Source organism: Eretmochelys imbricata, chromosome 2 (assembly GCF_965152235.1).
Source record: "Eretmochelys imbricata isolate rEreImb1 chromosome 2, rEreImb1.hap1, whole genome shotgun sequence".
Classification (NCBI taxonomy): Eukaryota; Metazoa; Chordata; order Testudines; family Cheloniidae; genus Eretmochelys; species Eretmochelys imbricata.
In genome coordinates this window covers 232,584,138-232,610,259 of record NC_135573.1, presented here as the reverse complement: position 1 = coordinate 232,610,259, position 26,122 = coordinate 232,584,138, and the positions used below count along the sequence as shown (strand labels likewise).

The window sequence follows — 26,122 nt, the reverse complement described above, 5'->3', positions numbered from 1 at the left end:
TAAAATTAGCGCATGAAATATTATTCTGTATAATATGTTAACATTTCCAAAGGATCAATAACATGCAGTATTAAATGGAAGTGAACCTATGGGCACTATGAAATATAAAAATATAATAGTATGGGAAATTATAGCCGCATGAAAATGGCTACTTAATATGCCATGGTGCAAGTTCAATAGCCTTGCAAGGAAAAAACTTGCCTTAGTTGAAATGATTTAACAAATGTATCTGTCTTTGTGCTTCTCTTCTCTTTGTGCAATTTGGCCAAAAATTTAAAAATAATACTTATTTCTGAGCCTTTTAAAAAAAAACACAAACCACTGTCCACAGTCTGTTGCTGAAAAGTGTATTACATAGTTGTGTATTTGTGAAAATTAAGCCCTTTTATCATTTTTCTCTAAAGAATTAAGATGTATTAAATTGCAAATCTCTTACCACATATGTTGGCTAAATACTGTGTGTGTGTCCATTTGGTAGGTATAATTTTGTGTTTTTAAAAGATCTTACTGATATAGCATTTTGAGATACAATTAGACTATTCAAAAACAGTGTTTGAAAATTCCTTTCTTTGGGAATTGTCTCCAGGCTAATGTGTGTATCACAGGCCAAACCTAATTACCTATTCAACCTATAGTTTATTTGGTCTACATGCTTTAGTGTCCAACAATGAAATTTAGTGAAGTGCTTTTCATATTTTTCTGCCTTTAAAACAATTGCCTTGAAATACCTAACAATTAAAAAAATAAATGAGTTAACACTTTGGCTAAGTGCTACCAGTTAGGTTGCAATACTAAATTAAAAACTATACTTTAATTTCTGTTCAATTAAATGGATTCAATTAAATGGACAAATAATAATTTGTGTTATATTTATGAACCACTTAATTGTGACATTTCTCTTCCAGCTTGCTTAATAGAAACCAAGAATTATGAGTTCCAGAACAAGAGGAGAAATTAGTGCTTACCTACTTTTTCTTGGCTTGCTACAGTGGTAAACCGAAATGCACAAAAGAAATGGGTGTATATATGCCACAGAACTTCTCAAATTTGTAGTTAACCATGGTTCAAAAGCCAAGAAAAATGTAGTCAGCTTAACTACCTTCATATATGTTAGGAAAATGTCTATTGCCTAGTGGTGAAATACAAGTAATAGTGATCATAGCTATTTGAAACACACTTTACATATTCTGGCCTCTTAACTACTGTTCTCCATAGCAAATTTCACACTGAAACCAGAGTCAGTACTAAATGGAATCAAAATATTTTTCATCTTCTATGAAAACGAAGAGAAGGTTGAGGAACAGTACTGGATAAGCTGCCCTTTCCAGGGCAAAGGCATCAATTCTCAGCATTTGTCCACATTAGTTTTTAACGTGAGTTAATTGATTGCCAATTAATTAGGCTTATTAACACATACTACATAGTAGTCTGAACAGTACATACTAGTTTGAACATACAGTAACTCCTCGCTTAACATTGTAGTTATGTTCCTGAAAAATGTGACTTCCAATTGTAAGTGTGTCATCAGCATTTACTGGTGGTGTCACTTTATAGCTGAGAATGTTTACTCCTGTCTCTGGGTACTTAGTGGGGTCTGAGGGATTGATACACAGCTCTATCTTCTCACTAATGGCTTCTGTGTCACTTGCATCTGCAGCAGTCCTTGGCTTGATTTCTTCTTTGTGAATCTCTTGTATTTGTGCCTCATTGGTGTCACTTACATTTGCAGTGTTTTCCACCAGCCAGTTGCACATGTAGAGGCTAAGAGCCCAAGTCTTGAGGGTCTCTGGTTTAAGGATGGTCCCAATGATGTCACTAGGGCCATGGCCATAACTCATGAAGGTGGTTTCAATATACATGTCACTGCGTAGACCAGTCTATGTTCCTAGAACATAATGCATGAAGAAAACAACTAGCTGTGTGTTTGGGTGATCGTCTGTTAATGTTTATAATTGTCCGGTATTTGAAAATTGAATTATTGTGAGTGAATGTATAAGAATGAATGAGCATGCTCTGGGAGTACAAGAAGAATATGCCTTGTGTGTCAGTTCAGGGGAAAGGAGCATAAACTTGACACTGCTGAGTATTGAGTTCCAAAACTCTTCAGGAAGAGCCTCTACCTAGATTACTAAAATCAATGAGATCTCTGCATGGGGGTGCTATATTCTGTTCGTATGTGCTGTTTTGCAAACCCTCTTTAGGCAAATTCTGATCTGTAACAGACTGTTTAGTCTCATGGTCACTAATAACAGGGTCAACAATTGCAGCACTGCACTGATGGCAGAATGTGCTTTAAATCACTGAACTCTTTTTCATGATCTGATATCTATGCCCATTTAGTGACCTTGTGGAGGTGATGTCTTAGGTGAGTTGTGTGAGCTGTATAGTTAGATATGAATTTGCTGACATAATTCAACTTGCCTAGCATCTTTTGAATTCCCTTTTTATCTTCAGGTTTTGGCATGTTCGGTATTGCTTGAATCTTTGATTCATGGGGCCAGATTCCCTTGAAGGTTAGTCTCTCTCCCAAGTTTGTTGTTTCCATTGTTTGAAATTGACATTTGGCATATTCAGTTTAAGGTTATTAGCTCTCTCAATTTCTAGTTATCTCCTCAGTCAATCCTGATGTTCAATGGCAGTGCTGCCCAAAATTATGAGGTCATAGTGTACGTTTTCATGCCTGCTAGACCCCCTAGCTTGTAGCACATTATACGGTGAAATACTTCTGGGGCCAAACATATTCCAAAAAGCACTCTTAGGAAGCAGTATTTGTTAAATGGTTTGTTGCAAGTGCAGATCTTGGAGCTCTCTGTGTCCAAAAGGATCTGCCAAAATTGAGCCCAAACGTCTAATTCGCTGAATAATTTGTTTCCAGTTCTCTTCTTGTGGTTCTCTTTTTATGTTTCTGTTCAGCTCCTGGGGTCCATACAAATTGCCTACAATGAATAAGGAGTGAACCCAATCTCTGGTTCTGCTGTTCTCCAAATAGTACCCTTTACTTCGTTGTTCTACAGTTCTTCTAGCCTCTTTCTTAAGCCTTGTGGAACTTTTCGTGTAGCATGTATCACAGGTTCTGCATCATCTCTTAATTCTATCTTGTATGTTACTGGGAAACACCCATTTCCTGTGAATACATCTTCATATGGTGCTATTAATACTTTTATATCTGGTTTTGTTTTCTTTCTGTGTCTCTGTGGCATACATTCTCTTAATGAGACCAAGCACTTCACATGTGTAGGCCGAAGAGTGTTTGCTTGCTTCTGTGTGTACCACGACAAATTCTTGTTTTATTGTGTTTAAGTGTGTCTTTGGACTCACCCAACACTGGAATTGTTCCTCCATTATAGTCATTCCCAGAGACTTTTGACTTTTCCACTTTTTTAGGTGCCCCCTACATCTCTGTCTTTCAGCTTCAGTTATTATAGTGGTGCAGTTCTGCCACTGTAGTTGACCTTTCTAAGTCCTCTAAAATGGACATGCTTAGTCAGGTTCTTTTGAAATCTGGTGTGCCTCAGGAGGATTCAGGGCGGGTTAATTATCTGAATTTGGGGTCATTTGAGCTAAGGGTTGCAGAAATATAAGCCCCTCCCCCCAAAATAGCAGTTTTTCAAAAAGTTTCTACGTGGGTGTTTTGCTGTTGTGGTTTGGTTTTGGGGTTTGTTTTTTGTTTTGTTTTGTGTGTGTGTGTGCAGAGCTAGAGATCAAACTGTTGATGGGGTATGGGTCAAAATGGTCTCAATCTGTCTAGTTTTATTGAAGGTAGTGCATGGCACCTGCTAAATCTTTGGGAAACCCAAAATGAGACCAATATTTTAGAACATAGTTTTTTTACAATGCGAATGCCCCAATACAGAAAAACTTGAATCCATTTTTGCATTTATTACATCCACTTTCCTGCATTCTCTGCATGTTTTAGCATAATGCAAGAGCTTATTACAATTTCTACGTATTTGCCTGAATGCTTGACATTTTCTATACTCCTGCTGATTGCCACATCGTTGGCATTGTTTCCTGCTTTTCATTTTTCTGTCCCTGTCCAATTTAATTTCTGTGAACTTCTCCCTTGCTGGTTTAGCTATAATACTCTGTGATGTGCCCTATGCCTTTCCCTAGGTTTTTTATTTGTGTTTCTGCTTGTTCTGCTGCTTGGCATATACATATTACCCTTTCTACTGTTAGATACATCTCCCTTAGTAACTGTTCATGTACTTTTTTTATTGTTACATCCCAGGACAGTCTGGTTTTTATTTAGTCTTTTAATCCATAATCACAGGATTGACTTGTTTATTGTTTTCCTTTTATTCTGTGTTTTCATCTTGAACATTTATCTCTTATAACTAACATATTTTCTAAGGACATATTTTCTGTGATCCTCACACATTTTCGTTGTTTCTGCAAAGCTTTCCTCGCTCCCTATCGCCATCTATATGGAATGTGCTGTGAACAGTCGGGGATCCTGTGTCTGTTACAAGAAAAGGAGTACTTGTGGCACCTTAGAGACTAACCAATTTATTTGAGCATAAGCTGTCGTGAGCTACAGCTCACTTCATCGGATGCAGTGAGCTGTAGCTCACGAAAGCTTATGCTCAAATAAATTGGTTAGTCTCTAAGGTGCCACAAGTACTCCTTTTCTTTTTGCGAATATAAACTAACACAGCTGTTACTCTGAAACGTGTCTGTTACTGTTAAGAGCAGAACAATCTTTGGCTCATTCTCCAGTTTATTTGCCCCAGTAGCATTCATCTACACTTCAAATTGCTCCTTGAACAGTTTCCAGGCACATTCAGCTTTTCCTGTGATTCTCAGGGCTGGTGGGGGAGTTACTTACAGTTGCACAGGCCATTGCAATGTACCAGGCATTGCAATGTGATCTCTCACTGGATCTTCCGGTGCACTGTGCCTTCCACCTGTCTGTTACCATGTAGTATCTTACTGATGAGCAGAACGTTGTCAAGATAAACATTTTATTGTGAACAGGAACTATGTACGGCAATGAGGTAACAAATTTTCTACTGTTCTGTATATCTGCAGCCTGGCACTGTCCAGTCCTGGGCTGCTTTCATTCTGCCCCTGCAGGAAGTGTGTCTGAGGAACCCAAAGACTACCTCTACAGCGTACAGGAAGTGTGGCATCTCAATACTCCCTTGAGTGCTTATTGTATAGCACAGTTCTTACACAGTTCCCATCTCTGTCATATCAGAGCTCTCGTGCTGGAAAATGCACATTTTTCTTGTATAAGTCATCCAAAGGATGCTGTGGAAGTAACCTAAACACAGCAGACTGAAGACTAAAATTAAAATGTGTTTTACAAAGCATATAACCTTTCTCAAATAGTGAGATGTGTTGGTTTTTTGCATGGAAAGGTTTTTTCTATAAATCTGAGCATCACTACTCAATGTTTGATTTATATTTGTACATACTTGTTCTAAGCATTGCAATCATCAAAAGCAGATTATTCTTTAGAAAGCTAACAAAGCTATACATGCATTATTCTAGCCACCATTTTTTTTGTCTTAAAACGGGGGAGCAGTTTTCTGGATTGATTCAACTTTACGGTAGTAGAGTCAAGAGCTTCTGGTTTCAAACTGTCACTCAGTGCTAATTCAAGAGTCAGAAAGGAGTGTATTGTACGTCCAGGATCAGCTGATGATGATCAGAATGGCTTTCGAGTTATCTTTTCTCTACCCACCCCTCTTTATCTGAAAGTACAGTGCTGAAAATGGTTACCTATGTTGGACATAATTTTTTTCAATGTGAAGGATGTCCTAGAGCAGTGGTTTTCAACCTTCTTTTTTCATTTGTGGACCCCTAAAATATTTCAAATGGAGTGCAGACCCCTTTGGAAATCTTAGACATAGTTTGCAGACCCCCAGAGGTCCATGGACCACAGGTTGAAAAGGTCCTGCCTTAGAGTAACAGAACTTCTTAACTTCTGATTGTGTTGTGGGCATCCTCTTCAGCAGTGTTTTCTTCATTTCTTTCAAAAAATGCCCTTTACGTTGATCACTAATATAATTATTGTGATTTTGTGACCCTTCATAGCGTTGTTCTCAGTTAGTCTAAAAATAGACTTCTATTATATAAAGCAGCAGAGTGCAGTTCCTATCCTTCACCCCCCCCCTTTTCCTTCCCTCTCCCCCCCCCCCCCCCCCCCACAATCTGGGCTGGCTTTTCTAGACTATCCAAATGTCTTGGCCTAATCGATAAAATTTAAAAACTTTACATAGGACAGCAGTGCAGAATTTTTAGTACAGGGGATTGCTTTGGAATGCCAAACATATTACCCTAAAAGTATTTAAATATTTCTCTTTTTTATCTCCTGTTTTTCAAATAAATAATGACAAACTGAAATCATTATTTGTAAACTTTATGGAATCATCCATCATTATTTATAGTCAAGCACAGATAATTTCAAAAATTTGTGCCTGAGCTTCATAGCTTAGCCATGCAGGAAAGAAAATACTAATAATATTCTATATAAATAAACAAGTAGGCACAAAGATGAATGCACTGTAGTTGGAAGTTGTACCATTTTTTGCTGAATACAGTAAAAAATTTCACCAACTATTCACATCTTGGGGCCAGAGACCATTCAAAATCAGGACCCGTTGTGCTAGGTGCTGTACAAAAACATAACACAAACACACACAAGCTCCTGCCATGAAGACCATCATGGGTTTAGGCAAAGTGAGTTAGTGGTTTTAGGCAGGTTCCCAGTGAACAGAAGTCTACATCACAAAACCCACCACAATTAACATCCTTATTGGCATTATCAGTAGAGAGACCAAGCAGTAAATGGGCATGGACACTGACTTACCACCTCATCCTTAAGGAATGGTCCCTCCAGAACAGAGTTAAGGCATGCTGGTGGGACAATATTGGAAAGCCTGTAGTACTGTGTATTGAGACACTGTGTTCTCAATCTAGTACAGGGGTGGGCAAACTTTTTGGGCCAAGGGCCACATCTAGGTGGGGAAACTGTATGCAGGGCAGGGGGTTGGGGTGCGGGAGGGAGTGCGGGTTGTGGGAGGGGGTGTGGTGTGCAGGAACGGGCTCAGGGCAAGGGATTGGGGCAAGGAGGGGTGCAGGGTGTAGGAGGGGGCTCAAGGAAGGGGGTTTGGGTGCAGGAGGGGGTGCGGGGTCCAACAGGGGGTTCAGGGCAGGGGATTGGGGTGCGACAGGGGGCTCAGGGCAGGAGGTTGGGGTGTAGGAGGGGGTCTGACGGGGGCTCAGGGCAAGGAGTTGGCGTGCAGGAGGGGGTGTGGGTGCGACGGGGCTCAGGGCAGGGAGTTGGGGTGCAGGAGGGTTGCGGGGTGCAGCAGGGGGCTCAGGGCAGGAGGTTGGGGGGTGCAGCAGGGGGCTCAGAAAAGGGAGTTGTGGGGGTGGGGTGCAGGAGGTGTTCGGGCTCCAGCCCAATGTCACTTACCTAAAACATCCCTGTGCAGCCCCTTGGGGGGGGGCGGGGGCGGGGGCGGCACAGGGCACTGCATGCTGCCCTTGCTGTGCCTCCAGGTACCTCCCCCGAAGCTCCCATTGGCCCCGGTTCCCCATTCCTGGCCAGTGGGAGCTGTGGGGGGTGGTGCCTGGAGGCAAGGGCAATGCACGGAGCCGTAGTCTGCCCACCCCTGATCTAGTGTCTTCCGTGAGCAATAAAAAATAGCTCTCAAGATTTAGATTTTAAAAGAAACAATCCCAATATAAACAAATTAATTTAGATTGCACAGCACATGTAAATAAGTTATTTGGAGTAACACTAGATTCAGAACATCTTGCAGAATCTTTCATTATACTTCATTTGTTTTCTGAAAGTCAGACATTCTTCAGCAGCCTAACTAGAGTAACCAGCTTTAGAAAAAAGCATGTCAGCATCACAGAGCTGTGTGATCCCTTGGATGCTACTCCCTTGTTTATACAAGTAGGGGTAGGAAGATGATTTTACCTCTGCATATGGTATTAGTAAGATCAATACAGGAATATTGTGTACAGTTCTGGTGTTCACATGCTTAAAAGTATATTGAAAAATTGGAGAAGGTACAGAGAAGAGCCACAAAAATGATTCAAAGAGTGGAGAAAATGCCTTATGGTGAGATTTAGCACTCAGTCTGTTTAATTTATCAAAAAGAAGGTCAAGAGGTGACTTGATTACAGTAAATTAGTAACTTCATTGGGAGGAAATACCAGATACTAAAGGGCTCTTTAATTTAGTTGCATAACAAGAACCAGTAGCTGGACATTAAAACCACACAAATTCAAATTAGAAATGAAGTACAAATTTTTAACAGTGAGGCTGATTAACCATTGGAACAAACTACCAAGGGAAGTGATTAATTCTGTCTTGTGATTTTTTCAAATCAAGACTTGGATGTTTTTCTGTAGGATATGTTTTAGTCAAACAAGGTATTGGGCTCAGTGTTCGGGTAACCAAGTGAAATTCTGTGCCCTGTGTTATGCAGGAGGTCAGACTAGATGATTTAATGGTTCCTTAAAAACTATGACTGCATATATCACTACCTTTCTGTGAATCATCCAGCTGTCATAGAGTACTGTATCAGTCTTTTTGCAATACATCTCTGTGTTATTGTTTTAGGAGTTGCTTAATCAGTCTACATAGCCTTATATTTTTGTTTGAATTCAATTTCCACAGTGGATTTTGTTTCCCAGGGGTACCCAGTGTTGTGAGGCACCTTGCTATTGCCTGCCATGGGTCAGCTCTCCAACTACACTGGCTATGTGCAACACAAGCACTCCCCTCTAGGCCTCAGAGGCCCTGCTGTCATTCTACAGGTTAGTAATTGGCATGCTCAAGCCCTCCGAGTTTCTCAACGGAATGTCCAGCCCCTGGTCCACTGGACACTCGCAGTATTCCCAGATTCGCTGCTTGCAAAGAAACAGTACACCCCAGCTTACCAGCTCTACCTCAGATGACCACTGCACTTAATACCCAGCGCTTAGATACATTTATAGTGAAATCAAGTTTTAATTTAAGAAAGCTTAGAGATTCAAATAATAGCAAGTAGAAGTATTGGAAACAAATGGTTGCATATAAAATAAAATCATAACATGTATTCTACAGCCTAGACTTAATGAACAAAAGACTCTCATCTTGTAGAACATTGCTCACCCAAAATCCTTGCTGTGCTTTTACAGTCTGGCTTGTTGTGCTCCCCCAACCCCCTTAACATGACAAGTATGCTTTCAGATTGCCTCCTTGGTGAAGGATCTAGTATGTTCCTTTGAACTCCAAAATATCCCAGAACAATCCTTTGTCTTTTCTAGACTATCCAAAAATGGTACCCCTGCTGTTTGCTACATTCTGTAGATTTCCCCTCTGGTAAATTTTTGTAATCTCTTTCTTAGCCTCTGTGAAGGCTAATTGTGAGGCATACAATACACAAATAGCCAGGCAGAGAGATAGGTGTCTGTTATCTCTTGCCTGAAAGGAACCTTTCTGACATATATCAACTCCTGGTGACCTGCCTTATCTCCAAGACCTTAAGAACCTAGTTTCCAGTATAGATATAGAACTCCTTAAATATTATCCATACATACATTTTTGCAGTAATTGTCAACCAGTGGACTACTGGCTCTCTGTAGAGACTTCACACGCATCCTTTAGTTCACTGTTATGCATATGTCTGACCCAGGGGATCCCTGTACAGCCATATGCACCCCATGGATCCTCTGCCAATTAGTACCAAGTGGTCCCTGGGTATCAGGATGTAACTGTAATACTGCAAGATTTCAAATCATTTTTAAAAATTCCTTTGTCTGTTATATCTACTGTGACACCCACAAACAACTGATGGCTGATCATTACTATTTGTGGGTACTTGGAGATTTAAAATGTTATCAGTGTTATTGCCTTAATGGCTATTTACTGTTTTGATCTCTACTACTTACACATTTTTACCCTTTCTCCCATCTTTTTGTTGGGTTATGATCGAACAGACAACTAAGCTCTTAAAGGCTGGGACTGTGGCTACTCTTACGTATGGTACTCACCTAGCACATTGTGAGCACTACTGGAAACAAATAACTAACCTCCTCTTGGTGATCAGGATTTTCCTCTCTGAAATAAGTAAATGGGGGTTTGTTTTTGCCCTGTAGGCTCTCAAGATAGTTGTAGCCATGTTACTCAACCCAGGAGTGTGAATGTTAAAGTACGAATCACTCCTTGCCATGCATAGATTGTGGAATGTATTTGAAAATAAATATTTTAATTACATTGGTATTTCTGAACCTAATGATTGCAGACATCTTTGCTTTTCAAAAAATAAAACAGCTGCGATACTAACCTTATAGAGTACACAGAGGGGTTTGAATGCCAGTTTCCAATCTGATTTAACTATCAAAGTGAATGTTAATATTTGTAAATTAGACTCTTCATTTAAATGCTGAAAGATTTAAACAACCTTCTGACTGTTAAAACTGGTATTAAAGCTGGCTTACAGTTTCACCAAACGCCTGCCAAAAAGCCAGTGTCAAACATGTCATTTTATCAAAATGGCAGCCACTGTAAATCTCAGAAAAACCCACTGTAATTAAAATCAACTATTCACATCTCAGTTTATTCATGAGAAGTGCTTCTTAGCCTTTTATTTTGCTTTGAACAAAATGAAAGCAATTTTAAGGTCACCTACTGACTTAAATTTCTTCAACATAATATCTTTATGTATTATGCTAGTGTCCAGAGACCATACTCCAGGCTCATATCTGAATCAGGATATCATTGTGCTAAGTGCTGTAGAAACAGAGGTAGATATGGCTCCTGTCCTGAAGAGCTTACAAGATGCTCTAAGATGATGAAGACAGTCAGTTTGTATTATATATACATTTGCTATTTTAAAAAAGTTCTGTAAATACAACAATAAATACATATTGTCATACCCCAGCTTCCTTTCAGACTACCAAGTTAAACATTGGCTGATTAGTAGTAGGGCATTGTAGCGGAAGTGAATTTTGAGAAGGAATTTGAGGACACAAGTAAGAATAACGTATATCTGAGCAAAAATGTAAGAGTTGTGAGTATGAATTCAGCCGAATGTGAGCTGTTGGGACCAGTGTATGTCTTTAATCTGCACCAAGCAGTTGGAGCACAATGCCAGGTGTTTAGTAGCCTAGCTGAGGAAGGGCAGATTTCAGCAGACCTTTCCATTATCGGCATGCAAGAAATTAATTTAAAGGTACTATACATTCAGTAATGTGTTAAGTACTATTCATAATACAGCATTGTATGGGAAAAAATATAGGTACAAATAAAATATGCCTTGAATTACAAAAATTTATTTGGTTGTATGAGTTCTGACTAGGGACCTGATCCTGCAAACGTTAATGCACATGATGATAAAGAATGAAAAGACTGCTTGCATGCTTAGTTATTCATATGCGTGAGTGTTTGTAGGATCAGAGCCTAGAAATGTATTTCATTCAGTAAACTAACCAAAGTGATTCTTATGGTGAAATCCTGCTCCCATTGAAATAAATGGCCAAACTGCCATTGACTTCAATTGGGCCAGGCTTTCCCCCTCCTGTACTCTGAATCCCTCATTTCTGGCACCCCCTTTCCCTCCCCCCAGAGCCCACCTTCCACCCCCCAGTTAGAGCCCTCACCCCCTCCTGAACCCCAACCCTCTGCCCCAGCCCAGTGAAAGTGAGTGAGGTTGGGGGAGAACAAGACACCAAGGGAGGGGGAATGTAGTGAGCAGGTGCGGGGCCTCGGGGAAGCGGCAGGGCTAGGGTGTTCGGTTTTGTGCGATTAGAAAGTTGGCAACCCTACCTCTAGCGCTGCATTGAAACATGTTTGGCACTAGTATACCTGGGAGCGTATCCTAAGGTTCTTAATGCCTCACTGGTTATATCTAGGGCTAGGTTTGTGGTGTATTGTGGGAGAACTTGTCTGTCTGTCCCAAGCCTCTGTGTAAAAGTGTTCTCAGTCCACCAACGCATCTAGCTGAGGCTCTTCCAGATCTGCCAACTCCCTGCTTTTATCTGTTCCAGCCAAAGACAAGCCATGGGTCCAGCACTGGTGGAAAAGCTTTTCCTGCTCGCAGCTCACTGTTGCAGGATACAGATAGAGGGTCTGTGAGATGGTGGTGGACATTTCAGCAGCAGTTTCTGTTAGGAAGACAGCAGCAGTGGGTCTCAGAAGGGGTACAGACAGTCATGGCACAATTAAGGCACCTGATGCTTGCTGCCATAGCTGCAGATTCACTAAATGGAGACCAGTGCTTCTGGTGCAGGACCACAAGGACAGAGTAGTGGGATCACATTGTCTTGCATTTACCTTTTTGGACACACACAGACCTTATTCCCTTCAAATGACATGGTTATCAACAGAGTCTCCATGCCTCCTGTTGTTTTAGGGAACCTCGCTGTCCCTCTGCTGACATGGCTCGTGCAACTGTACCCTGACCTTCAAGGGCCTGGCAAAAGAAGGTTTAATTATATGCTTAGCAGTTGCAGGATGGTGGTGGAGTGTGAATTTGACATCCTGAAGGCAGGATGGTGCTACCTTTTAAATCATTTGGATGCCAGCGTGGCAAATGCCATCTGTATTACTGTGGTCTGCTGCTCCCTGCACGTCTGTGAGGTGAAAGGCATATATTTCACATAAAGTGAAGACTGAAGACACTGATGATTTGCAGGTCTGGTACAGGCAATCAGGAAGTGTATCTGTCATTGCTGGGGCTAGATGCAAATATCAGAGGACGGGCTTACTACAGCAATGAAAGACTACATTATTTTTTATCCAGGGAAATTGTGGGACAAATTTACCAGGCTTTAGCTCCCAGTCTTGTTACGGTGCTGCTTCCTCTCCAGGCCCATCCCTAACAGATCTTTGGAGTCTTCTTTGAGTAATGTCCCTATGAATGCTCCACAGTAGGCTTATCTGCACCCATGCACTGAGATTTTAGGTAGCAGTATCCGTTCAACCCCTACATGTGCTCTCCCTCCCTCATGGTCTGCCTCGAAGCTATCTAGCACTGCATATCCCCCTCAGTTCCTTCTCCACCACTTTTGTCCTCAAATGGAGCGGGCAGTTATCCCTTCCTTGTCTGTGTCATTAGCATCAGTAGTAGTTTTTGTTTCTTTTGTTATCCTTAATAGTTAATATTTCCTTTTTTACTCCATTGGGATTAAAAAAAAGAAGAAAAAACTTGAGTTCATTTTTTCCACCCAGTCTGGGGGGATTTCCTCCACTCCAGGGGCATTTAGAAGATTCTCTGAGTTCTTTCAGTTGAAAAAAAGAAGAGAACTTTCTTCTGCATGCCTCATTACTAGAGGATGATAGGCCCCCCACCCCTCCCATCATGCCTGGCTCCGCCGGTTTCAAGAGGTACCCTCTCCTGCAAGGAGTTGATTCCTGTAATGGCCAGACATGCTCACTGTGTCCAGTGCCTGGGAGAGTCTCATATCCCTCAGAAGTGCTCCCTCAGCCATCAGCTAAAGCTGAGGTCTCACAAGAACCGGGAGCTGAAGTTAAAAGTTGAAGGAGAAGGCACTTCAACTTCTAGGGGACTCCAGTGCTGACCCCAGATCATCCCCAGAGCCTTGAACTTCAGAGGGAATAGAGTAACAGAAAAGACCATCAGATTCCCCCTTTAAAAGCTCCAAGCCCCCAAACTGAGTCATTGGCCAGCCAGAGGGGTTCCCCAGTGCGGCCACTTCAGTGTTGGCAGCTCTGAAGCGCAGGACCCAGAAGCATCAGGGTGCCTACACTATGAGCCCAACTAGGGATCCGATTCCTGCAAGTGGCAGGGGACCCCGGCTATTACTGGGACCTTTGACACTAAGCTACCCAGGTGGCCAAAGACCTCTATGGGCCTTCCAGTGTCGCAGACGCCAGACCAGGCGCTGGACATGGTTAAGGCCTTGCAATCCAAGGGCAAGCCAGCCATGGGACCCCCTCCCCCTTCGAGCCTCTGGCTTCCTGCTCCCTTCCCCTCGTTTCCTGGAAGGTTTCATTCCTGGTCACAATAACATCTGCCCACAGGGTCTCTGAAATTAGGGCCCTTACCTCGGAGCCACCCTATACGGTGTTCTATACGGACAAGGTTCAGCTGCATCTGCACCTGGCGTTCCTGCCCAAGGTGGTTTCAGTTTCATATGGGCCAGGACATATATTTACCTTTCCAAAACCTCATAAGTCAGAGGAGGAGCGCAGATTGCCTCTCTGGATGTCAGGAGGGTGTTAGTCTTCTACATCGACAGGACCAAGCCGTTTCATAGATCAAGGCAGCTGTTCATTGTGATGGCAGACAGGATGAAAGGTCATGCGGTGTCCTCTTAGAGAATTTCATCCTGGATCACTGCTGATATCTGCTGCTGCTATGATCTGGCAACAGTGCCTCCACTGGCGATTGTGACCACCCATTCAACTAGGGCGCAAGCCACATCGGTGGCTTTCCTAGCCCAGGTGCCTATCCAGGATATCTGCAGAGCCCATTACCTGGTCTTCTGTCCACACATTTACGTCTCATTATGCACTTACCCAGCAGGCCCAAGATGATGCTGGCTTTGATAAAGATGTGTTGCAAGCTGCATGACCATGAACTCCAAGCCCACCTCCAGGGATACTGCTTGGGGGTCACCTAGAATGGAATAGACATGAGCAAGCACTCAAAGAAGAAAAAATGGTTACTACCTTTCGTAGCTGTTGTTCTTCAATGGACATGTGTTGCTCATGTCCATTCCGTTACCTGCCCTCCTACCACTCTGTCAGAGTCTCTGGCAAGAAGGAACTGAGAGGGTGTAGGGCCAGCAGCACCTAATATACCGATGCATGAGCCTAGCACTCCAGAGGGCACCACTGCTGACCCTACGGATGCTGCTTAGGCAAAAATCTCGGACGACTGTGCACATGGGCGCTCACACACCTAGAATGGAATGGACGTGAGCAACACCTCTCGAAGGACAACAGTTACGAAAGGTAGGTAACCGTTTTATTCCCCTACAGGAGGTGGCAGCTGGTGGATATTCTGCACACCTGGTCCTCGTCCAGAATTGACGTCCCAATTAATGAGGCAATTCTAGATCCAGCCAAACTCATCTGGCAGACACCAGCCTCCATCGCACCCAACCTGCAAGAGAGCCAACAAAAAATACTACATCCCTCCCAAAGAGGTAGACTTCCTGTTTCAACATCCACGACCAAAGTCCATTGTAGTGGATTCAATTAGTGCACAAGGCAGGCAGCATCATGGCAAGTCAACCCCATACAATTCAAGCATAGAATCATAGAATATCAGGGTTGGAAGGGACCTCAAGAGGTCATCTAGTCCACCCCCCTGCTCAAAGAGGACCAATCCCCAATTAAATCATCCCAGCCAGGGCTTTGTCAAGCCTGACCTTAAAAACTTTTAAGGAAGGAGATTCTACCACCTCCCTAGGTAACGCATTCCAGTGTTTCACCACCCTGCTAGTGAAAAAGTTTTTCCTAATATCCAACCTAAACCTCCCCCACTGCAACTTGAGATCATTACTCCTTGTCCTGTCCTCTTCTACCACTGAGAATAGTCTGGAACCATCCTCTTTGGAACCACCTCTCAGGTAGTTGAAAGCAGCTATCAAATCCCCCCTCATTCTTCTCTTCTGCAGACTAAACAATCCCAGTTCCCTCAGCCTCTCCTCATAAGTCATGTGTTCCAGACTCCTCATCATTTTTGTTGCCCTTCGCTGGACTCTCTCCAGTTTATCCACATCCTTCTTGTAGTGTGGGGCCCAAAACTGGACACAGTACTCCAGATGAGGCCTCATCAATGTCGAATAGAGGGGGACGATCATGTCCCTTGATCTGCTCGCTATACCCCTACTTATACATCCCAAAATGCCATTGGCCTTCTTGGCAACAAGGGCACACTGTTGACTCATATCCAGCTTCTCGTCCACTGTCACCCCTAGGTCCTTTTCCGCAGAATTGGGTTGGAAAAGGCTAGATCTCTTTGGGAGGAAGGCGTATTCATCGGCAACATTGCAGATAAGTCATGAACTGCCACACTGTCATGGCCAAATATGATTTTATTAATTATGGGAAACTCAGTATGTTTCTGGAACACTTACCAGAGACACGAAAGGAGCAGTTTCAGGTCATTGTCAGAGAGGGTCAGTTAGTAGCCAGAACGGCGCTACAGACAGCACTGGATGCAGCCGATACAGCGGCCTGCTTGGTCTCCACAGCAGGGGTAATGAGTTGGGCTTCTTGGCTGCACCTTTCCAGGTTACCCAAAGAACTGCAGACAATGATGGAAGATCACCCGTTTGAAGGGCCCAAGCTCTTCACAGAGAAGACAGACTCTTCTCTCCATACCTTGAAAAATTCCCAGGCCACATTACACTTGCTGGGAATCTACTCTGTGGGACAGAAATACAGTTCTCAGCCACAGCACAGGTCGCAACCTCCTCAATACCCGCCATCTCAGCACCATTACGAGCCGCAACATAAGAGGCCCAGGGTTCAGAAGCAGAAGTAGTCAGCAACCCAATCCGCAACCTCTCAGACCGCCTCTTCAAAGCAGTCTTGACGAGCCCAAATAACTATACCTTGCAACATCAGTTGCCACCTACACATCTGTCATGCCCCTTTGGAACTCCTCTTTCACAGCAGTTGGGAGAAGATCACCTCCAACATATGGGTCTTGGAGATTATTTTGAAGTTACTCCATTCAATTCACATCCTTCTCCCATTACTACTCTTCTTCCCTGCCCTCTTTGGAGACCCTTCTCCCAAGAACCACATCACCAGGAAATAGATCATCTGTTATGCATCGGGGCCCTAGAACTGGTACTGGTGCAACTCAGGGGCAAGGGGTTTTACTCCTGTTATTTCCTGATATGCAAGGCGACGGGAGGTTGGAGGTCCGTTCTAGGTCTAAGGGCATTAAACAAATACATGAAGGCGCAGAAGTTCAAGATGGTCACGCTAGCAGCTATTATTCCAGCTCTAGAGCAAGGAGATTGGTTTTCAGCCCTCTACTTACAAGATGTCTATTTCCACATCTCGATACGACCATCACACAGGAGATTCCTATGGTTTACCTTTGGGCAGGACCATTAACAGTAGGGTGCTCCCATTTGGTGTCTCCTCCACACCCAGGGCATTTTCCAAGGTTCTCTCTGTCGTAGCAGCGCACCTGCGAACATTGGGCATTGTGATCTACCCATATCTAGACGACTGCCTCCTCAGGACTTCCTCATTTCAGGACACTATATGAGCCACCTAGACGACCATGTGCACATTTGCATAGCTGGGTCTATAGCTCAACTTAGAGAAATCAGCATTGACACCGGTACAGCGACTGGAGTTTATCGGCACCTACCTTGATGTAGTACAAGTGAGAGCGTTCTTCCCGTTACACACTCACCCTCTTACAAGTCTCATAAAGACAGTCCAGGCCAGCCCTCAAACATCGGCCGGGAACTGCCTGCAGCTGCTAGGTCATATGGCAGCATGCAGCTTCATCACCCCAAACGCCCAGATGTTCATGGGGTGTCTTCTGATGTGGCTCACTTCTGTCTGTCCCCTGAACAGGGACAAACTAACCAAACTGCTGTCACTGCCCTCTGCAGTAAAGCACTCCCTGGACTGGTGAAAAAGGCCCATCTAATGTCCGAGCAGGCGTTCCATTCTTGCAACTGATTCTGACGGATGCCTCCCTAATAGGCTCACCTACATGACTGCAAGGTTCAAGGCAAGTGGTCTTCCACAGAAGTCATTTTCCATATCAGTCTTTTGGAGCTAAGTGCCATCAGGAACACCTGTGCACACTTTCTGCCTTTCATCAAGAACACCCACAGAAAGGTCCTGGTGAACAATATGACCTGTATGTTTTATATAAATCGCCAGAGGGGTGCCAGATCTCTCTCCCTCTGCACAGAAGCTCTCAAACGTTGTAATTGGTGCACCCATAACAATGTGCTCATCTCAGCTGTCTAACTACCAGGGATACAGAACGTGACAGCCAACAGCTTCAGTCAGTACTTTTCTCACAACCATGAATGGGAGCTGAACTCAGATGCTTTGAGACCTATTCGCTCTTTGGGGAACCTCAACTAGAGATCTCTTTGCTACTTACCAGAACAAGAAATGTCTTTGTTACTGCTCCAGGGCCAGCCTGGGGAATCATTCACTCAGAGATGCCCTCATCCTCCTATAGGACAGAGATCTCTTGTATGCCTTTCCCCCATTTCCTCTTCTATCCAAGGTCCTGTTGAAAATTTGATGAGACAAAGTAAGAGTTATTCTGATCCTTCACCCCAACCTGCAGGTCCTCCTCCCAGATTTGGCTCCTTCTTGGTTCCAAGACTTAGAATGCTCTGAGAGGTGAAAGACGTGTTGCTGTACAGCCGAAAGTCTACCATTTGATGTACTTACCTACAAAAATAGAAATGATTCCAAGTTCGATGTCATTCTAAGCACACAGACCCAACTTTGTCTTCCCTCCCTCTGATTTTTAGATTACATTTTAGACCATAAGAAGTCAGAACCCTCACTCAGCTCCCTTAAGGTACATCTTGCTGCTGTAACTTTCCAGTTACTAACCATCAGATAGACGGATACTTGGTGTTTGCTCAGTCACTGACGCATAGATTTCTTAAGGGCATTGGGAATCTCTTCCCGCATGTGAGACCATCTGCTCCAACCTGGGATCTTAACCTAGTTCTCAGTGCTTTGATTGGACTCCTTTTGAACCCATGGCAACTTGCTCTCTCATAACACTTGTCTATGAAGACAGCATTTCTAATTGCCATCACCTCAGCTAGGCACATAGGAGAAGTAGCAACCCTAATGGCACACCCAACATATGCTGTCTTTTTTTTAAAGAAAAAGCAACTCTGAGGCTGCATCCCAAGTTTCTCCCTAAAGTTGCCTCCACTTTCCATGGGAATCAACAGATCCATCTTCCCACTTTTTAAACAAAATCACATCGTGACAACAGGGAGGCAATTTTACATATGCTAGATGTTAGAAAAGTACTAGCATTCTACTTGGACAGGACTAAGGACTTCAGGAAGTCCCCTAAACTTTTCCTTTCGTTTGCAGAAAGTTCCAAAGGCTCCGCGATATCGGCTCAAAGATATCCAAATGGGTCTTGGGTTGCGTTAATTGCCAGCTACAAAAGTGCCATGTGAACATCTGTTCTCACTTTCGAGAGACATAAACAAGAAGCAGGCAGCATTATCTCCTGCAAATGTAAACAAACTTGTTTGTCTTAGCGATTGGCTGAAAAAGAAGTAGGACTGAGTGGACTTGTAGGCTCTAAAGTTTTACATTGTTTAGTTTTTGAGTGCAGTTATGAAACAACAAAAAAATCTACATTTGTAAGTTACACTTTCACGATAAAGAGCTTGCACTACAGTACTTGTATGGAGGTGAATTGAAAAATACTAGTTCTTTTATTTATCATTTTTACAGTGCAGATATTTGTAATAAAAATAATATAAAGTGAGCACTGTACACTTTTTATTCTGTGTTGTAATAGAAATTGATATATTTGAAATGTAGAAAAACATCCAAAAATATTTAATAAATTTAAATTGGTATTTGATTGTTTAACAGTGCCATTAATCTCAATAATTTTTTAATCGCGATTAATTTTTTTGAGTTAATCATGTGAGTTAACTGTGATTAATCGACAGCCCTAGTTCAAAGCTGAGGCCTATAGCTCTGCTTACTTTCATTTTGTATTCAGTATGGAGAGTTAATCCCAGAGCAGGGCTTTTCTGATGCAAAATCTGAATGCTTGTGTAGTCACAACAGCTGTCCCCTCACTATGTGGTATCTTCCATTACCTAACTGCAGAGATGAATTTTGGCCCAGTGTTTCAGTAATATTGGACACACATGGTTTTAAGTGACAAAGCAGTATGCTTATGCATTCATTTGAGACTCTCAGTTACAGCTGGCTCCAGATCAGAACAGGGAGAATACATTCACACTATGGCCACCCTCCTGGCTGCTTGTAGTAGTTGGATCATAGTAGGCGCTGTTGCATCTGAAGACACAATTATCTATTGCTGAGGAATTGCAAATTCACTAAAGCTCTTTACAGCACTTGTGGTTAATAATGGATTCCTAAAAAGCTCCATCAAAGAATTTCAGACCTACCAATTTTATGTCCTTATTTTTATTTTATTTTTTAAAATTGTATTGTATGTTACCATCTTATTGAAATATTTTTTTCATTCAGTACATTCAATATATTGGTATCATAGATGCACATAGAATTAGTAGGTTTGTTTGTTTGTTTTTTAAAGATCCGTATTGTTTTTTAAAGATCAGTAGACAGTAGGTTTTTATTAGAATTCCTATATGATGGTGATAGCTAAGGAAAATATGTTTACTTTTGTAACATTTACACACAGGAATTAAAATATGCAGCACATCCAAGAATCAAATCTGACAAAAAATTGTTTTAAAGAATTTAAAACGTATCAGACAATTTGTTACCTCTAAAATGTTTCTAGTAGTGCAGAAATATGAATTCGATTTTTGTGTGAAATTGTTTGGATATGCTTTGAGCATTGTGTTAAGATACATCTGTGCAGCTACTGTTGTGCTACAATCATTTACATTTGAAATCAATGTAAAACATAACTTTCATTTGTTACTGAAACAAATTGCATTTACTAATGCTTACATTCAATGTGTGTAGTTCTATACTACTTATGAAAAACTTATTCATAAAAATTCTCTACTTAGCCTCTTTTATTTTAAAAATAAATAAATATTGCTGGAATTATATTTTCAAAACTAGAATATTTATAGGTACCCAATAACTTCACTTCTCTGAACCCCAAAGTTATGGAAAATGTAAATAAAGAGGTTTTAATTCAGAACATGTAGGCTTTTATTTTGTACAATAAATAAAATGTAAGATTACTGTGTGATTATGAGACCTGGTTTGTATTTAGCATGTTCTCCACAAATCACTAGTATACACTACATAGATAATAAAGTGGGTATGTATGTGCTATATCTCACACACACTACTGTGTGTGTGTGTGTTACATTTAAACTATGATAGATAATGAATTCATGCTTGTATTAAAAACTATATAAATATGAATATTTGAGGCTTTTAGCATTTGATGAACAAAGAATTACGTGGCTACAAAATAGAACAATTGATAAAATCCTCCCCACTATTGGCTATTATTTACTGTCTCTTAAGTGGCAGGTTGTATTTATGCCAATTTATCTGCTTCAGGGAACATTCTTGATAGCAGAACAAAGTGAATAAAAGTAGTTTGCTTTGCAAATGAATGCAAATGGTAGAGCCTTTCGGGAAGCCCTTTAACAGGGGCAACGCACTTTGATTATGAGTGAAGCTGCCATTTGGACATGGTGAAAAGAGCACGCTTGAACCATTGATTGGGGGAGACAGTAAAAAGTCAGGAAGGGCCCGTTAAGCTTGCAGTGCGGCAGGCGGATGTCAGTGTGGTTAGAGCACAGTGGGAGAATGACAGGCAGGATTAGTGTCAGGGAGAAGCTTTGCTGTAGCTGTGGAGATGGTCCCTGGGGTCACTCACCTCTGACTGTTGTTCTGTGCTGATGGCTCTGTAATGCAAACTGCTTGATATATGTCTGTTCATTATCAGAAATGGTGATTAGAAAAGGTATTTATCATAAAGGATTCTTTAAAAAAAAAAAAAACAGAAATGGTTAACTTCTTTTTACAAATGCTTAGTTCAATTGTCACTACTTTTACTAGTGTGGAAGGCTGGTACAGAGCCTTGTGTTCTTGGAGAGGCAATTTAACATACAAAGATTTAATAGTTAATGTTTTACCATATCTGAGGAACCAACGTTTTTCACTTTTTACTCAGTTTTATACGCTTGTCATAAAGGAGGAAATTGTGTACAATTTGCAGCATGCTGTTACAGTAGAACATGGTTTTATATTTTGGTTATTGGGCCTTGTTGCTCTTTGAAAATGTCCAGTTTCTTTCTGTTTTCTTCATGTGTGCAGTGCACAGAAGCCACAGGGTTTAGGTGCTTTTAAAAAAAAAAATTCCCAGTGGAACGTAAAATTGTCAGATTTCACTCCTGTATTGTGCCAAAATGTTAAAATATAATACATTATGGGTGCTTTAACAACGGACTGAATTGGGCATGCTATTTTAAGATACAGATTTTTAAATAACATTTAGGATTATTTTCAGTATTTTTTTTAATTGAGGACTTTTTAAAGATTTCTCTTCCTTTACATATCATTCAGTTATATGTAAGAGGATTTTATATATTATCTAAAATGTCGATATCTTAGACTGTGGTTTAAACTTTAAGTAGTAAAATTGTTTATTTTGCTTTTTTTTCATAGTGACCTAAGTTAACTGTGTGTACTGCACTAATGTACATTTTGTATATTAAATATTTTAATGGTTCAAGTTCCTTCACTGATGGTTGTTTTTATGTACTGTTCTCTATAACAGAGTGGAAGAAACAGAGCATTCAACTAACAAGCTTTGGAAACCATATTAAATTACATTGTTACAACATCCATTATTTGATTGATTTATGTAATGTTTTTGTTCAGTATTTTATCCAACTCCATTTTTTTCATTTTCCCAGCATAATAAATGTTTTACAAATGTTTTGCAGGCACCTGAATGGACAGAAGAGGACCTTAGCCAGCTGACAAGAAGTATGGTTAAGTTCCCAGGGGGGACCCCAGGTCGATGGGAAAAGATTGCTCACGAATTGGGTCGATCAGTGGCAGATGTGAGTTCACTCAGATTTGCTTTGTATGGAGAGTGACAAACCAGAACAAGACAGGCAGTGTAGAAGGCAGACGTAGATGGGGACCAACATTGTCTTTTGAAGGAGGCTGCAATCCTTTTAGGACCTGGAAGTGAACCATTAACTAACTAAGTAAGAAGCAGATGTCAGCAGTCCCTTGCTCCACAATTAACAGCTGTAACTGATCAGCTGTATGGGGGATTCTGGTGCTTAGAGACCTGAGCTACTGTAACCTGATAACAGAAAAACAATGCCAGTTTTAGTGTTCATAGTAACCCCTTTTAACTGCAAAAGGACATTTGTGAGACTTCGTTAAAGTTTACAGTTCTGTTTAAGCCAGGTTTAAAAAAAAAAGTATGAATCAGCTAATAGCATTTAGACAAGGGGTTTCCATTAATTAAACTGAAATATTTCTACAAAATGATAAAACAGTTGGTCTGAGATGGATACTATTGCAGTTCCTATTTCCAAGACTATAATATGGTTAACAATGGTATTGTGTAAAATAATTAATATCCTTATTCAAATACATATTTTATAGTGGTGTGCCATATATATACTAAAAAACTGTACTTAAGGATTTAAAGTGTTATCCTGAACGCTCTTGAGTGGTCTATAAAAAGATTTTTTTCATTTTCAGTAACAGATCACTTGTACATGCTCTACAGTGTCTGCAGAGGACCATTCAAAAGTCCTTTAAGTTGATCCTATTCCAAAGAGTCCGGCGGGGGTTAAAGAGAATAAGATTTAAATGTTTAATTCTGTTGATTCACATTTTGGAGCTTGATGTTCTGGATTTAGTAATAAAAACCTAGCAAAGATACTTTTTTTTGAAAACCAAACCTTCATTTACTCAAATAGTTATAAATTTTCCTATAGGTTACCATGGGTTGTCTGCAAGCCAGTTTATAAAGTGTTTTTACTTTTTCTCTGGAAACAAACACAGAAAGGTGTGTTTATCCCTATTGTGATGTCATTAAGAAATTAAATTAACCTATATTGTATCCAGGCAAGCTGTAGGGATCTTGATGTGCATATGACTACGCAATTCATAACACAGTATACTGAAGATAGTGAAATATGTTGTGTCCTATTTAGAGATAGGAGTGTCTCTCACTTAATAGTACTGGCCGGGGAGGGCCTCATTAGAAGACACTTTATTTTACTCAGCAGTTGTAAGCAATATATTTTATTGTAAGCAGCTTGACAGTGTACTACGTGTGAAAAATAAATCTTTAAACACAGACTTGCAAAAAAATTAACAAAATCTGCCTGAGACAGACCATTGTCATTATTATTATTATTTATATTACTGTAGTGCCTGGGAGCACTAGTCATGGACCCCATTCTGGTAGGCACTGTACAGACAAAGAATAAAAAGACCAAGACATTTAGAATCTGTCTTTGAATATCTAGTGGGTCCATCACTAAAGTCTCTGGGCGCTAACAAATTACATGATTCAAAAACCTGTCCTGAAAGATTACATTCTACAGCCTTCTTCATCTATTGTCGAGTGTTTCTCTCTCTCTTTCTCTCTCTCTTTCTCTCTCTCTGTGGTGTGTATGTATGTAAAAAATGTTTTTATAGAGAGTCTTTCACACATGAGATCCCAAAATGTTGCCTCTACATGCCCAGTATTGGGGGAGAGAAAGAAGACTGCTGCTCAGACTCCTCAGAGAGAGAGAGAGAGAGAGAGAGAGAGAGAAAGAAAGAAACTGAACCACTGTGTCCTCTGTTCCCTGAGCTATCTGGTGAAAGATGCAAAAGATATATCCGTAAGCACTGAGCTGGCAAGGAAAAAGGAATCATAAGAGATTTTTTACAAGAGGAGTCAGGATCTGGAAATATACCTGCTATAGCATTGATTTCTTGTGGTCTGTATGTAATGGTGGCTTCTGCTGGAGCTAGCCACCCATGATTACAGAATGAGTCACACCTGGAAGAGATCAGGATGATTGCCCTATAAAGAGCAGCAGGAGGCTGCAGAGAAGGGGGGAAGCGCAGGAAATTGTAGTGTGTGTGAAGGGCTCCTGCAGGGAAGACCACAAGACCATGGGAGATGTGACAGAGCCGGAGCCTAGGGAGGCTCCTGTTGGGAAACCCAGATGGAGTTTGGGCCTACAAATTGGGGGCCTAGAGGCCTGTGCCAGAAAGCGAAGTTCCAGCTAGGATGAGCTGAGAGGATGGGCTGTGAAAACAGACTGGGACAGAAGAATTCCAGCTGTGAGAGAATTCACCAGAACTAAGTATGGACTGTTGTGTGGTGATGGACTTTATTTTGGAACTTTGAGGATTAAGAGTTCATTATTAAGCCAGCTCCAGACAGAAGGAGATGTTATGCACATGAAAGCCTGTATGTAGTTCTAAAGGGGCCTGCAAATGGGGACTAAAAGGGCAGGGTTCCTGCAAAGTGAGCCTGGCCAGAACCTGGGGGGGGGGGGGGTGGAAGGGGGTGTCAGTGAACAGGCACCCCAATATGTAGCCCCAGCAATAAAGTAATTTATGTAAGCCTTGTCTATACTAGGCTTTAATCTGAACCCTTCCCGCTAATGCTGGTGCAGCTCTGCTTTTGTACACCAGGCACCAGCAATCACGATTATATTTACCACTGTATTGCATAGACCTGCACTGAGCAGGCTTCCATGAAATGGTGCTTAAAAGGACAGCAATTGCCTGGAGCCCTGTGTACATTAGCTCTCCCACCATTGATGCTTTGGTGTTAGAAACTGGAGTTAGGAACTACCATAAACATAGATATTAGGTTATCCCTTGTCAAAAGTGAGATGGAATCTTTATTTACAGCCTAGTCTAGCATTATCCAGGCCAGAGGGTCACTGGCTTTCTCTCATGTAAGGAATGAACCAGAACTCTTACATGTGGTCTTCAAAGCAAAAAATAATAGTGTGCAATGTTCCCTCTAATTGTTTACATCCATGTGCGGAATTAATTTTATGTGCATCAATATGGAAGTGATGTATGGCGGGGGTGAGGCCAAGGGATTCGGGATGGGGACTCAGGGCTGGGGCAGAGGGTTGCGGGGAGTGGGGGTTCAGGCTGGGGATGAGGGGCTCTGAGCTGGGGTAGGGGATTGGGGTGAGGGGTCTGGAGTGTGGAAGGGGGGAGGGGTTCAAGGTGTGAGATGGGGCTCAGGGCTGGGGCAGAGGATTGGGATGCTCAGGAGGTGTGGGCTCTGGGGTGGGGCCAGGCATGCGGGGTTTGGGGTGCCCCAGGGCTGCAATGAGGAGAGAGGACTCCCCCCAGTCCTCTCTCTCTGCAGCAGCACAGGACTGGGACCGAGGTGCCTTTCCCCTGCCACGGCAGCACCGGGGCTGGGGCCGGGGGAAAGGCGCCTCTTCCCGGCCGCGTAGCTTAGAGGGAACGTTT

At 41.9% G+C, this 26,122-nt stretch overlaps 1 protein-coding gene across 3 annotated transcripts in view; it reads left to right on the top strand.

The window, feature by feature from the left end:
* Positions 1-26,122, top strand: part of DNAJC1 (DnaJ heat shock protein family (Hsp40) member C1) — a 187,953-nt gene that overhangs the window by 142,166 nt on the left and 19,665 nt on the right. For all 3 annotated transcript variants that reach the window (XR_013345047.1, XM_077809450.1, XM_077809451.1), the window contains exon 9: positions 22,600-22,719. Coding sequence is in view for 2 of the 3 variants with exons in the window: in XM_077809450.1 (XP_077665576.1) it covers positions 22,600-22,719 (120 nt within the window). In the remaining variant the exon portion in view is untranslated. The remainder of the gene's footprint in view (positions 1-22,599; positions 22,720-26,122) is intronic.